At 37.2% G+C, this 12,289-nt stretch overlaps 1 protein-coding gene across 7 annotated transcripts in view; it reads left to right on the top strand.

The window, feature by feature from the left end:
* Positions 1–7,008, top strand: part of RIOK1 (RIO kinase 1) — a 53,320-nt gene extending 46,312 nt beyond the window's left edge. For 6 of the 7 annotated variants that reach the window (XM_077144018.1, XM_077144012.1, XM_077144016.1 and 3 more), the window contains one exon: positions 45–7,008. In XM_077144018.1, coding sequence (XP_077000133.1) covers positions 45–136 — 92 coding nt within the window. In that variant the 3' untranslated portion in view covers positions 137–7,008. The remainder of the gene's footprint in view (positions 1–44) is intronic. The other variant, XM_077144010.1, reaches the window with a different exon arrangement.
* Positions 7,009–12,289: the final 5,281 nt, after the last annotated feature.

Raw genomic sequence — 12,289 nt, forward strand, 5'->3', positions numbered from 1 at the left:
AATTTGTCTGAATTCTTTCCCTTATTTCTACCTTTCTCACCCAGAAGATTCAGAAGACATGATCTCTTCTTTGGCAGAGTTCCAGGGCTACACACTGACTTTGATTGCAGTTGGACTTGGATTGCTTGACAAATAACTAGTTACCACTAATATTGTTTGGCTGTACAGTTATTTTCCATTTGGAGAGATGCATTTTCTTGGCCCAAAACCAGGGACATAGTTTTGTTGATGTATCTGGCTTTCATATCCCATTGTTTTTCTGATACCTCCAAATAATGCAGATGTTTCTGCAAATTTACTGTGAGAAATGTGGATATTTTTCTTTTAAGCACAAGTCATAGTTTATTTGCTATGCTAGGGGTAGTTCTCACATTTCCTCTGATAAAGCGGTTTAGGAGCAGAGCTTCGTGAGCCTGAAGAAGAAGAGCCCAGAACCATTTGAACGTAGTGTTTGAATAGACATGAGCTGTGGCAGCTGTGGCCTTGATCTGATCAAATCCTAATCCCTGATTCTCAGATGACATCAATTTATCTTCAGCTTTATCGTAACTCAATGAGGTTGAGCTCTAGATGAACTTGAGGAAAATGAACTCAAGTTTGTAAATGTTTATAGTTTGGTACTAAGAGGTTGAGAAGATCTCTACTTTTCAAGAGTATTCTGTTTAATTCTGTGCACATAGATTGCTGCTTCTTGACTGTGGGGCTGTCCTGTTTTGTAGCTGTGATTTCTTTAGCCTTATAGCTCAGAAAATGAAGGAGGAAGCCAAATAGCATTCATCCAGGAGGAGGTGAAAATGCACTTTTAATCTCAGACGTCATGGGCTCTGAAATTATGGCATTTCTAAAAAATCCTTTTTCATTTTCAAATTTTGATGGTTTCTCTAAGTTTTCCTTTGTCTATATGCATAGTAAATAAAGATCCTGGACATTCAGAGCTTTGGTTTGATTTCTGCGATTTTTTTTTGGGGGGGGGATGAGTTACAAGGATCAGCAGCTTGATCAAACTCTATTCCTCAAGTATAGTTTACCATGAAGATTTTTCTATGACCACATGGAATGAACAAGGTTTTTCAACCATTGGTGATGGATATTAAACCAGAGTTTTCCACATTTCATCCCTTGGATTGGATTAAGTTATCACAATCCCTACATTTTGGTTGGGGATTTTAACTTCCATATCCTTTGGGGTTGTGTTGCTTTGGACATTAAAGCTTTTATAAATGTCCTGGGGGAAATAGTAATTTCAGGTATCAAATTATTTAAGCACATTACACAGGAAAAGATGGCTGCCTCATGTCTGTTCTCCAGAGATTTTAGCCCCAGTTGATGGTCTTATAGAAGCTTCTGGATTTGGATTTAAAGAATCTGGACTTGTATTTGGAGAATTCTTGACTTTGATTTTCTGCTTCTTCTTTCATTTTCTGAGTCACTCCACATGCCTCTGCCGTGATTGCCTACAGGTCATGGTCTTGAAGGGGAGCTAAGCCTCTTAGAACTTGTGGAACCACACTGCCATACCGTCTCCCTTTCTCTCTTTCTTTTTTTTCCCGAATGGTAAGGGTGTCTTCTAATGTATGAACAGAGCTATTTCCAGATCGCTGAAGTAGATTTCCATGCCTTGTATTGGTGTCATTTAGTAGATTTACTTAAAAGCTGCTCAACTTTATCTTCTTTGGATGAACTTTTGGCCCTTATGAATTCACAACACAGCTGTTATTGGGGTCATATAATTTGGCAGTGACTAAAGCGGTCCTTTGGGACTGAACGATTGTTGGAATTAGGATGCTAGAGTGAGCAAGCTGAAGAGAGAGGAGGTCAGAGAATGGCTGTTTAAAATTGCAGTTATGGATGTTTGCATTTGTGGGGGCATGTCTAGGGCAGAGTATGGGTGTGAGTGGCTGCACTGGGGTAGCAGATAAGCATTAAAGTCTTGCTGGGGGTCAGGGAATTGAAGCCAAGGTTTTGGAAGGGTCCTCTGTGGATGTCTGCATCACCAAGAAATATGTCAGGGCATAGTTTTAGAGTGTCAATGAGACACATGCTTAAAAGAAATGAGGGAAAGTGAGCTGGTAGAGGGTGGGGGGATAGCACAAAGAGGGGAGATGAGTTCCATACCTATCCTTAAAGAAAGTAATGGTGGTAGATGAAACGAGATTAGCAGAATGTTAACCATTGTTAAAACCGGGTACATTGTACTATTCTATTTCTGTGTATAAAAATTTCTGCAAGATTTTGAAAACATAAGGTAAGGTACATTTAGCACTTGAAGTAGCACTTTTCACATAGTAGGGCTAGATTATACGAGGGTCTGACTCCCTTGTGGCCTGAAGAGAAGGGTCTAGGCAGAATGGTAATGTCTGCTGGTGCTGACCTGGCTTGGTGTCCCTTGAAATGCTCTTTTGGTTCTGAAACTCACTTTCTACTAGTAGATGCAGTTAGAGAATTTGTATATTGAACAAATGTCCATAGAACTTTCAGTTCTGCCAAATCTGATGCTTGTTTTAAAATGTTACCTCGGTGACTTTTTTGACCACTCTATTTGAAATTGCAGTGTAGCCCCTTCCCCACTACACCCACACACTTTACTACCCTTCCTCTACATTACTTCTCTATAGCTTTTCGAGCAATGTGCCTGTATACTGACTTGGCTTATATATATGTTGTGTCTTCCATCACTCCCTAACGTCTGGCTAGAATGTAAACTCCATAAGAGCAGAGGTTTTTGTCTTTATTTTGCATCCCAGCACCTACAGTGGTGCCTGAAACAAAGTAAATGCTCAATAAACACTTGAATGGATAGTGTACTGTGCTTCTTAAAGATGAGGCTATTACATGAATTGGCCACCCCCCTCGTGTGCATGCAACTGAAAAGTGCTTGATGTGGATTTCTTGTACCCACACAAGAAGGGTCCCAATCCTTCTTGTGATGTCCAGTCTGCATAATGGCCGTCACGCAGAGGGATGCCCCCTGCATCTGAACTGGTTTTGTCACTGGCCCTTGACATTCATCCAGAACTCAAAGGAATGAAACAACTGCATTTAAAAAAAATTAGTTTTTAAATTTTTATTCATTTTTAAGCTGTTTTCTTAAATTGTGAAATATAACATATATGCAAAAAAGCAATAAATTTCCAAGTACATTTTAACAAGTAGTCATAGAGCATATTTGAATGTTTGGTATGGGCTACAGTTCCATGATTTTTCGTTTTTTCTTCTAACTGCTCCAGGACACCGGAGACCAAAAGAAATATCAGTATAATGATTCAGCAGTCATACTCATTGGTTGAAATCCTGTCTTCTCTGTTATACTCCTCCTCTTTTTCCTTTTTTGTGAAAAGTAACATTTACAAAACAAATTTCAAATTACATTGCAACAATTAGTTGTAGAACAAATTTCAGAGTTTAGTATGGGTTACAGTTCCACAATTATAGGTGTTTACTTCTAGATGCTGTAAGGTACTGGAGACTAAAATATCAATATAATGATTCAGCAATCATACTCATTCGTTAAACACTACCTTCTCTTTTATAACTCCATCTCCTTTGATCTTTCTCCAGTCTTTAGGGGGAATTCGGCTATGCCCAGTCTAACTTTTTTTATGAGATAGGGAGATGGAACTAGATGATGTTCTGGAAAGGCTGGGCCCTCTGACAGGCTAGTCCCTTCAGGGCTTACCCAATCCAGGGATCCATCTGGAAGTTGTAGGTTTCTGCAAAGTTGCCCTAGTGCATGGAACCTTTGTAGAATCTTTTATATAATGCCCTTGGTATTCTTTCGGACTGGCAGGAATGTTTTTGGTTGGGGTTTGGCAAATGATGATAGGTAGCAAGGTCTAACTGAAATTTGCATAAGAGCAATCTCCAGGGCAGCCTCTCGACTCTATTTGAACTCTCTCAGCAACAGATACCCTACTTTTGTTATATTTCTTTTCCCCCTTTTGGTCAAGATGGCTTTGTTGATCCCATGGTGCCAGGACCAGACTCAGCCCTGGGAATCATCTCCCACACTGCCAGGGAGACTTTCTCCCCTGGATGTCATGTCCCATATAGGGGGGGAGCAATGATTTCACTTGCGGAGTTGGGCTTGGAGTGAGGCCACATCTGACAAGAGAGGTCCTCTGGAAGTAACTCTTCGGCATACCTATAGGTAGCCTAAGCTTATCCGCTACATACAAAGCTTCACGAGAGCAAGCCTTATGATAAAAGGCGTGGCCTATTCGTTTGGGTGTCCCTAATGTTTGGCACAGTATCAGGGGTTTCCCTAGTGGTAAAATTTAATAATTCCGTACTTTTTCTCCCATCCCTTAAGGGACTTTGCCAATACTTTTTGATTAATATACTCTAGGGTGTACCCAGGCATTACATTAAGATACACAGGATTAAAGGCTCTCATTCTTATTCTGGGTACCCTGTATTTGGATTGTTCAAATGATCTATCAAGACAGGTTGAGTTGGATTATGTGCTACAGAAAATTTAGGTTCTGGGAAAAATAATCCTTTTTACATTTGGTCTCAAAGAGTAGATGAGATTCTAAAATGCAATGTCTTCCTTACCTTTGTATTCTGAATTACCTTAATCCAGACCTGATTGACTTCATATCTCTAAATTACCAGGTTATACATACATAAAACAGCCTCTCAAAAATCCAGAAATAAAAACTACCACTCTGGACTTAATGTGACTGCTATAAGAGCTTACAGTCTAGGCCCCAGTTTTCTTAGAAGTATTTTCTAAATGAGATCATACAATATTTGCTGTTTTGGTTCTGGCTTATTTTGCCTCACCAAATATCCCACAGATTCATTTATATCATTGCATGTCTCACAACTTCGTTTCTTTTTGTAGCAGCACAATATTCAATCCTATGTATACATCATCGTTTGCCAATCTACTTCTCAAGTCAGTCTGTCTTTCAGCCCCTCTATCTACTGGGCCTCATGTATAATGTTCAAAGTTAATAGTCCATCAACACTTTCAATTTTAGATAATTTCATTGTTCCCAAGAGAAAGATAACCAATAAGTAAACAACCTCCCCAAATAGAAAATCCATACCTCCCCCTAACTCTTGTCCCTACCCCCCTTACATACCCCTGGTGTTGCTGCGGTACTGTTAATGTTTTCCTGTTAAACATAGCCCATAGCATGTAATGGCAGTTTTCCCTCTATAACTGTGAAATTATACAGTTTTGTACAAGATTCATACCTTTGCAGTAGTTCATGAAAGAACTTCTTTATATTTATAGTGTTAATCAGTGGGACACATGAGTCTATACAACCCCTTTGAATCATGTTCACCTTCAATATGGTAATATTACTTACAGATCCACTAATGAACTGCCTTCACTTCTATCTGTTCCCTTACAATTAAGTTCAACCTCATTAGCTAACTGTTCCATCTCAAGCTTCCATGTATCTCTAGGTCCCCTATATTCTGTATTATAAGCCTAAAAATTTTAATTAGAGAAGTCATACGTTTCTAGAAAAATCATACGTAAAGTGCAGAACTCCCATGTATCCCACACACACAAACACACAATTTTCCCTATTTCATGTTGCATTAGTGTAATACCTGACTAACAGCTGTTGAAATGATATTATTATACTTTTAACTATAGTCCATAGTTTACTTTTGGGTTCACTGTGTTATACAGTTCTTTATGTTGTTTTCTTTTATATAAATTTTTATTCTGGTAATGTATATACAACCTAAACTTTCCCCAATTAGCCACATTCAAATAGACAAATGATGTTAATAACAGTCAACATGTTGTGCTACCGTTACCACCACCCATTACCAAAACTTTTCTATCATCCCAAATAGAAACTAAACCAAGTAAGCATTAATTCCCCATTCCCTAGCCACACCACAGTCCCTGAGAGCCTGTCTTCTAGTTTCTATGAATATGCATACTTATTTCATACGAGTAAGATCATACAATGTTTGTCCTTTTATGTCTGGCTTATTTCACTCCACAGGAGGTCTTCAAGGTTCATCTATGTTATCACATGTATCAGGACTTGATTTTTTTGTATGCTGTATGGCTGGGAGTCACATTTCATTCTTTTTCCACACGAGTCTCCCCTTATTGCAGCACCATTTGTTGAATTTTTCTTTTTTTGGTTTGGTTTTTCATTTGTTCCTTTTTGCTTGTTTGTTTGGGAGGTACATGGGCTGGGAATCGAACCCGGGTCTCCCACATGGCAGAACAGAATTCTACCACTGGACTAACCTCACACCTTCTCAGGACTTCATTTTCATAAAATTCCATCATATGTATATACTGCATTTTGTTTATCCATTCATCTATTGATAGACACTTGGCTTACTTCCATCTTTTGGCAATTGTGAGTATTGCTGTTATGACCATTGGCATGCAAATATCTGTTCAAGTCCCTGCCTTCAGTTGTTCTTTGGGTATATATAGAAATGGGATTGTGCTGGGCCATATAATAATTCTATACTTAACCTTCTGAGGAATTGCTAAATTATTTTCCTCAGCAGCTTCATCTCTTTCAATTCCCACCAACACTGAACATGAGTTTCTATTTCTCCACATCCTCTCCAACACTTGTTATTCTCTGTTTTTTAAATTGTAGCCATTCTAGTGGATATGAAATGGTATCTCGCACTTTTGATTTACACTTCCCTAATAGCTAGTGATGTTGAGCATCTTTTCATGTGCTTATTGGGCATTTGTATACCTTCTTTGGAGAAATGTCTATTCAAGTCTTTTGCCCACTTTTTAATTGAGTTAGTGTCCTTTTATTGTTGAATCATAGGATTTCTTTATTCTGGAAATAAAGTGCTTACTGGATGTGTGATTTCCAAAAACTTTCATATGTAGGCTGTCTTTTCATTTTCATGATGAAGTCCTTTGATAACACAAAAGTTTTTCATTTTGATGAATTCCTTTTTTTTTTTTTTTGCATTGAATTCCCTTTTATCTATTTATTCTTTTGTTGTTCATGCTTTTTTCATGTAAAAAAGAATCCATGGCCTAATATAAGTACCTGAAGATGCCTTCTCTTTGAGGAGTTTTATAGTTTTGGTTCTTACAGTTAGGCCTTTGATCAATTTTGAGTTAATTTTTGTATGTGATGTGAAGTAAGGATCCACCTTCATTCTTTTTTCATATGTACATCTAATTTTCCCAGCACTGTTTGCTGAGGAGAGTATTCTTCCCCCATTGAGTGGACTTGGCACTCTTGTCAAAAATCAGTTGGCTATGATGTGAACTCTCAATTCAATTCTTTCGGTCTGTATATCTGTCCTTGCTCCCATACCATACTGTTTTGATTACTGTAGCTTTGCAATAAGTATTAAAATCTGGAAGTATAAGTAATCCAACTTTGTTCTTGCTTTTCAGTATGATTTTGGCTAATTGGAGTCCCTTACCCTTTCACTTAAATCTGTTGATTGGCTTTTCCGTTTCTGCTAAAGAAGACTTTTATAATTTTGATAGGGATTGTGTTGAATCTGTAAATCACTTTGGGTAGAATTGACATCTTAACTATGTTAAGTCTTCCAACCCATGAACACTGGATGTCTTTCCATGTATGTAGGTCTTTGATTTCTTTGAGCAATGTTTTGAAGTTTTCTGTGTACAACCTTGGTTAAGTTTATTCCTAGATATTTGAATGTTTTAGTTGCTATTGTAAATGGATTTTTTTCCTAATTTCCTTTTCAGTTTATTTATTACTACTGTGTAGAAACATTATTGGTTTTGCATTCGATCTTGGACCCTGCCCCTTTGCTGAATTCATTTATTAGTTCTAGAGGTTTTGGGGACTTTTTCAAGATTTTCTTTTTTTTTAAATTTATTTATTAATTAAAAAATAAAGAAACAAAATAAAACAGCATACATAATCAGTAATTTACCATATCATCATTTAGTTGCATATTCATCATTTCTTAGATCAAGATTTTCTTGATAAGAATCATGCCATCTGTAAATTGGGCAAGTTTTACTTCTTCTTTTCCAATTTCAATGCCTTTTTTTTTTTTAATTTTCTATCAGCTCTGGCTAGAATTTTCAGAACAATGTATAACAGTGGTGACAGTGGGCATCCTTGTCCTCTTCCTAATTTTAGAAAGAAAGCTTTCAATCTTTCACCACTGAGTATGATGTGAGCTATGGGTTTTTTATATATGCCCTTTATCATGTTGAGAAAGTTTTCTTCTATTCCTAGTTTTCTGAGATTTTTTTTTGAGAAGGTGTGCTATAATTTGTCAAATGCCTTTTTTTTTTTTCACTTCAATTGACTTGGTCATGTGTTTTTTTTTCCTTCCTTCTGTTAATGTGGAATATTTTGTTAATGGATTTTCCCTTAACTTTTTCATTGTGAAATATATATACAAAAAAGCAATAAATTTCCGAGTACATTTAACAAGTGTTGTAGAACAGATTTTAGAGTTTTGTATGGGTTATAGTTCCATTAGTTTTCATTTTTTCTTCTAGCTGCTCTAAGACATTCAGACCAATATAATGATTCAGCAGTCATACTCATTTGCTAAATCCTGTATTTTTTCTTATTCTCCTCCTTCTCTTTCAATAACATATATACATAAAAGCAATAAATTTCAAAGTACATCACAACAATTATTTTAATTCATTTTCTTATGATGAATCTCCTTTGCATACCTGAGATAAATCACAGCAGGCGCATTTTTAACTAGACTAGGATTGAGTGATATAACTGTTAATTTGACTGTGGCCATGTCAGACTGTTTGACTGAACTTTATTCAAAGTGTTTAAAGAGTAGATTGATGAATTATTGAATCTGAATTCACCACAATCAATGTGAGAAAAATGGGAGACTTTTTGAAACCAAGGCTTATAATCTTTCATCTCTTCCCAAATATTATAGACTGAAAAATTTCAGTGTATATTGATAACTTCAAGAGATGATCCTGAGTTTAAATAAAAATTTCCACTGTGCAGCACCATCGTGATCCTTCAACAGGCCTTAAAATAGTCCTGCAGTCCCAGGGGGTCGGTGTCATTGTTAGCAGGTATTTCCTCTGGCCCGATAAAAGTCTTATCGAATGATGCCAATATTTGGCAGTAATGTTGGGAGGTTTCTCCTCCTGTCTCAGCATAAACATTGACAAGGCTTAGTCAAGGGCCCTGGGGGAACCAACGAGTCCTAGATCCCACCCTTGACTATTGCTGGTATCCAGTAGTGGGAAAGGGTAAGTCACTTTATTTTGGGGGAGAAATTCCTCATCTGTGAATCGAGAAAATTGGACCAGATGGTCATAAAGTTTCTTCTTTCGAATTCTGTTATTCTAAAAAAAGGTATGTACCAAGAGCCCTGGTAAGTGTAAGGGTAAAGACATGGGTAAATTTAAATGCTAGTACTGTTGCGTTTTTGGTTTGTAACTCTGCTTTTTACATCCTACAGGATCTAAAAGGCAACTGCATAAAATGTAGTGAGAAATCAGTGGTTTGGGACTCATAAGGTATAAATATGCAATTTGTGACAAGAACTACAGAAAGTTGGGAGATTGAGGGATAATATAAGGGGAACATAGTTTGTGTAAACTACTGAATTGAGTTGGTACCATTATGTATTTAGGATGTTACATTAAATCCCGATGGTAACTACAATGAAAACGTCAGAGAATATGCAAGCTCATCAGGACAGAAATTAGAGTACAGGCTGCCAGGGGCAGAGAGCAGGGGGCTTGGGGGCTAATGCAAGATGAGTATAGGGTTTCTGCTTGGGATATGGGAAAGTTTTAGTAATGGGAGGTGGTGAGGGTACCACAACATTGTAAATGTGATTAATCCCACTGAATGGTATGTTTGGGAGTGATTGAAATGGGAAAGTGTATGTTGTATATATGTTCCCACCATTTAAAAAATAAAAAAAGAAAGAGAGCCACTAAAGGGTCAGTGACACTTAAAGGTAGTGCATGATTCTGGATGGGAGCTAACAAAGGCAGGAGAAAAGGTTCAAAAGAACATTATTGGAACATAGGAAAAATTGGAATGGAGAATCTAAGCTTTATTTCAACATTAAATTTCTTAAACTTGATCACTGCACTTAAAGTAAATACATAAATGAACATCCTTGCTCTTAGGAAATGTGGATGGCAGTGTTAAGTGTTGAAGGAGCATAATGTATACAACCTACACTCAAGTGCTCAGAAAATGGATTGATATATAGACAAATGGATGGATAGATGGGTTGATTGATGTATGGAGAGATGGAATGATATGACAAATGTGACAAAATATTAAAGTGATTGATCTGGGTCTCTGGGGATATAGGCGTATGTTGGAGTTCTCTGTATGATGTTTGTATTATTATAACTAACCTATAAGTTTAAAATTATTCCAAAATAAATTTAAAATTAAAAACAAAAACGGTATTTTACTAATGATTTAGAAAAGACCATTCAGACTCCCAGAGACCTGGTTGGAATAACATCTCTTAAAAGGGTCTTCTTTTTTGGTATGCTATATGGAGGAGGTCACATTTCATTATTTTTCCATCTAAGTATCATTATTATTGCAGCACCACTTATTGAATTTTTGTTGTTTGTTTTTACCTTTGTTTTTGGAAAGTGCATGGGCTGGGAATCGAATCCTGGCCTCCTTGCATTCTTGCATGGCAGGCAAGAATTCTGCCACTGAACTTCCCTTGCACCCCTTAAAAGGGTCTTTTTATTAGAAATATGATAAATGGATTTGAAGTATCAGTTATCACACAAGCCAGTTTGCTTCCTACATGAAACAATCTATTAATGACAGCTCTTGCAGCATGCTATTTTGTTTTCGATAGGAATCCTTTTAATTGTCCTTGCAATAATTTTTGCTCCTCTAGAGGGCGATGCACTCTTGAGTTCTGATTATGAACGTGTACTCCAAGCAGCACGAATGTGGGTGGGTTATTGATTACCACAATTGACAGTACCCTTAAAGAATGATTAAAACAACTCATCCATGTGATGGTGGGGTGTATAGGGTGCTGGTTGATTTTTCAATTACTCATTGCTAAAGAATTCCCCCAAAACTAACATTTTCCAGAAGCTGTAGAGGTCATAGAATCAGGAGGCGCTGTTTCACTTTAAAATAGTAGACACACTTCAATAAAAATAATTTGGGCGGGCCACGGTGGCTCAGTAGGCAAGAATGCTTGCCTGTCATGCCAGAGGACCCGGGTTTGATTCCCGGTGCCTGCCCATGTAAAAAAAATAATAAAATAAAATAATTTAAAAGGATATGGATTTCTAAAGGAACATAGAAGTCTACCATTCCATTAACTTGCTGTGAGCCTCACTTCGTTCTTCTGGACCTCAGTTTCCTTATTTATCATGAAAAGCTCTTGGACCCATAGATAACGTCTCTGATCATTCTAGTTTCACTGTTGAATATGGTGGCCACCAGTCACATGTGACAAACGAACACTTGAAATGTGGCTGGTGCGTTGTAACTGTAAAAGTGCGTACAGAATTTTGAAGGTGGCATTAAAAAAAAGAATGTAAATTATCTCTAATTTTAAAAATATTGATTACATGTTAAAATAATATTTTACATAGAGTGGGTCAAGTGAAATATTCCGGTTAATTTTACCTATCTTCACTTTCCTGTGGATTGTAGAAAATTTTAAATTCCATGTGTGGCTGGCATTGGATTTATCTTGAATGGCAGTGTTAGAGAGGACGTGGTCTTGTAGATGTTACAAAAGTGTTATTATCTCAGGGACTGCCTACAGGACTTTTTTGCCTTTGCTTCCCTCCTTCTCATCATCCCCTATGTGTCTGTTGCGTGGATAGAACAATATATAAAGGAAGAAAAGAGCAAACTCTTCCCCCAAATCCATCTGAGTCAGTCGTCTCTAAATTTTTTTTTTATTTCATGGTTTGTACTTATTACTCCTGAAGGTGAAACACAACAAAAAGGTAAAATTGTCATTCCATTTGGTTTAAATGCAACCAATATGTACAGTATGCAAGGGAAAATGGGGCTTTCTTAAGAAGAAATAAATGAGAGGGAGGCATAAATACTTGGGGTTTTCCCCAGTTGTATTTTATTAGCTTGCTTGTGTATTCCTCAAACTTTTCTACTGAAGGAGCCCCCTAGGGCAGAAGCACATGGCCTGAGTGACCTTCCACATCACCTCCAGCCATGACATTTCTTTCAAATGGCTTGTTTTAACTTTTTTAAGAAAAAGATCCATGTGGTGTGGTGCAAAGATCCAGCCTGCAGTGCTGGAGACCCAGATACCATCAAGTAAACTTGACGCTCCAAAAAGTGTGCCCATGCTTAACCTGTGG

Source organism: Tamandua tetradactyla, chromosome 25 (assembly GCF_023851605.1).
Source record: "Tamandua tetradactyla isolate mTamTet1 chromosome 25, mTamTet1.pri, whole genome shotgun sequence".
Lineage (NCBI taxonomy): Eukaryota > Metazoa > Chordata > Mammalia > Pilosa > Myrmecophagidae > Tamandua > Tamandua tetradactyla.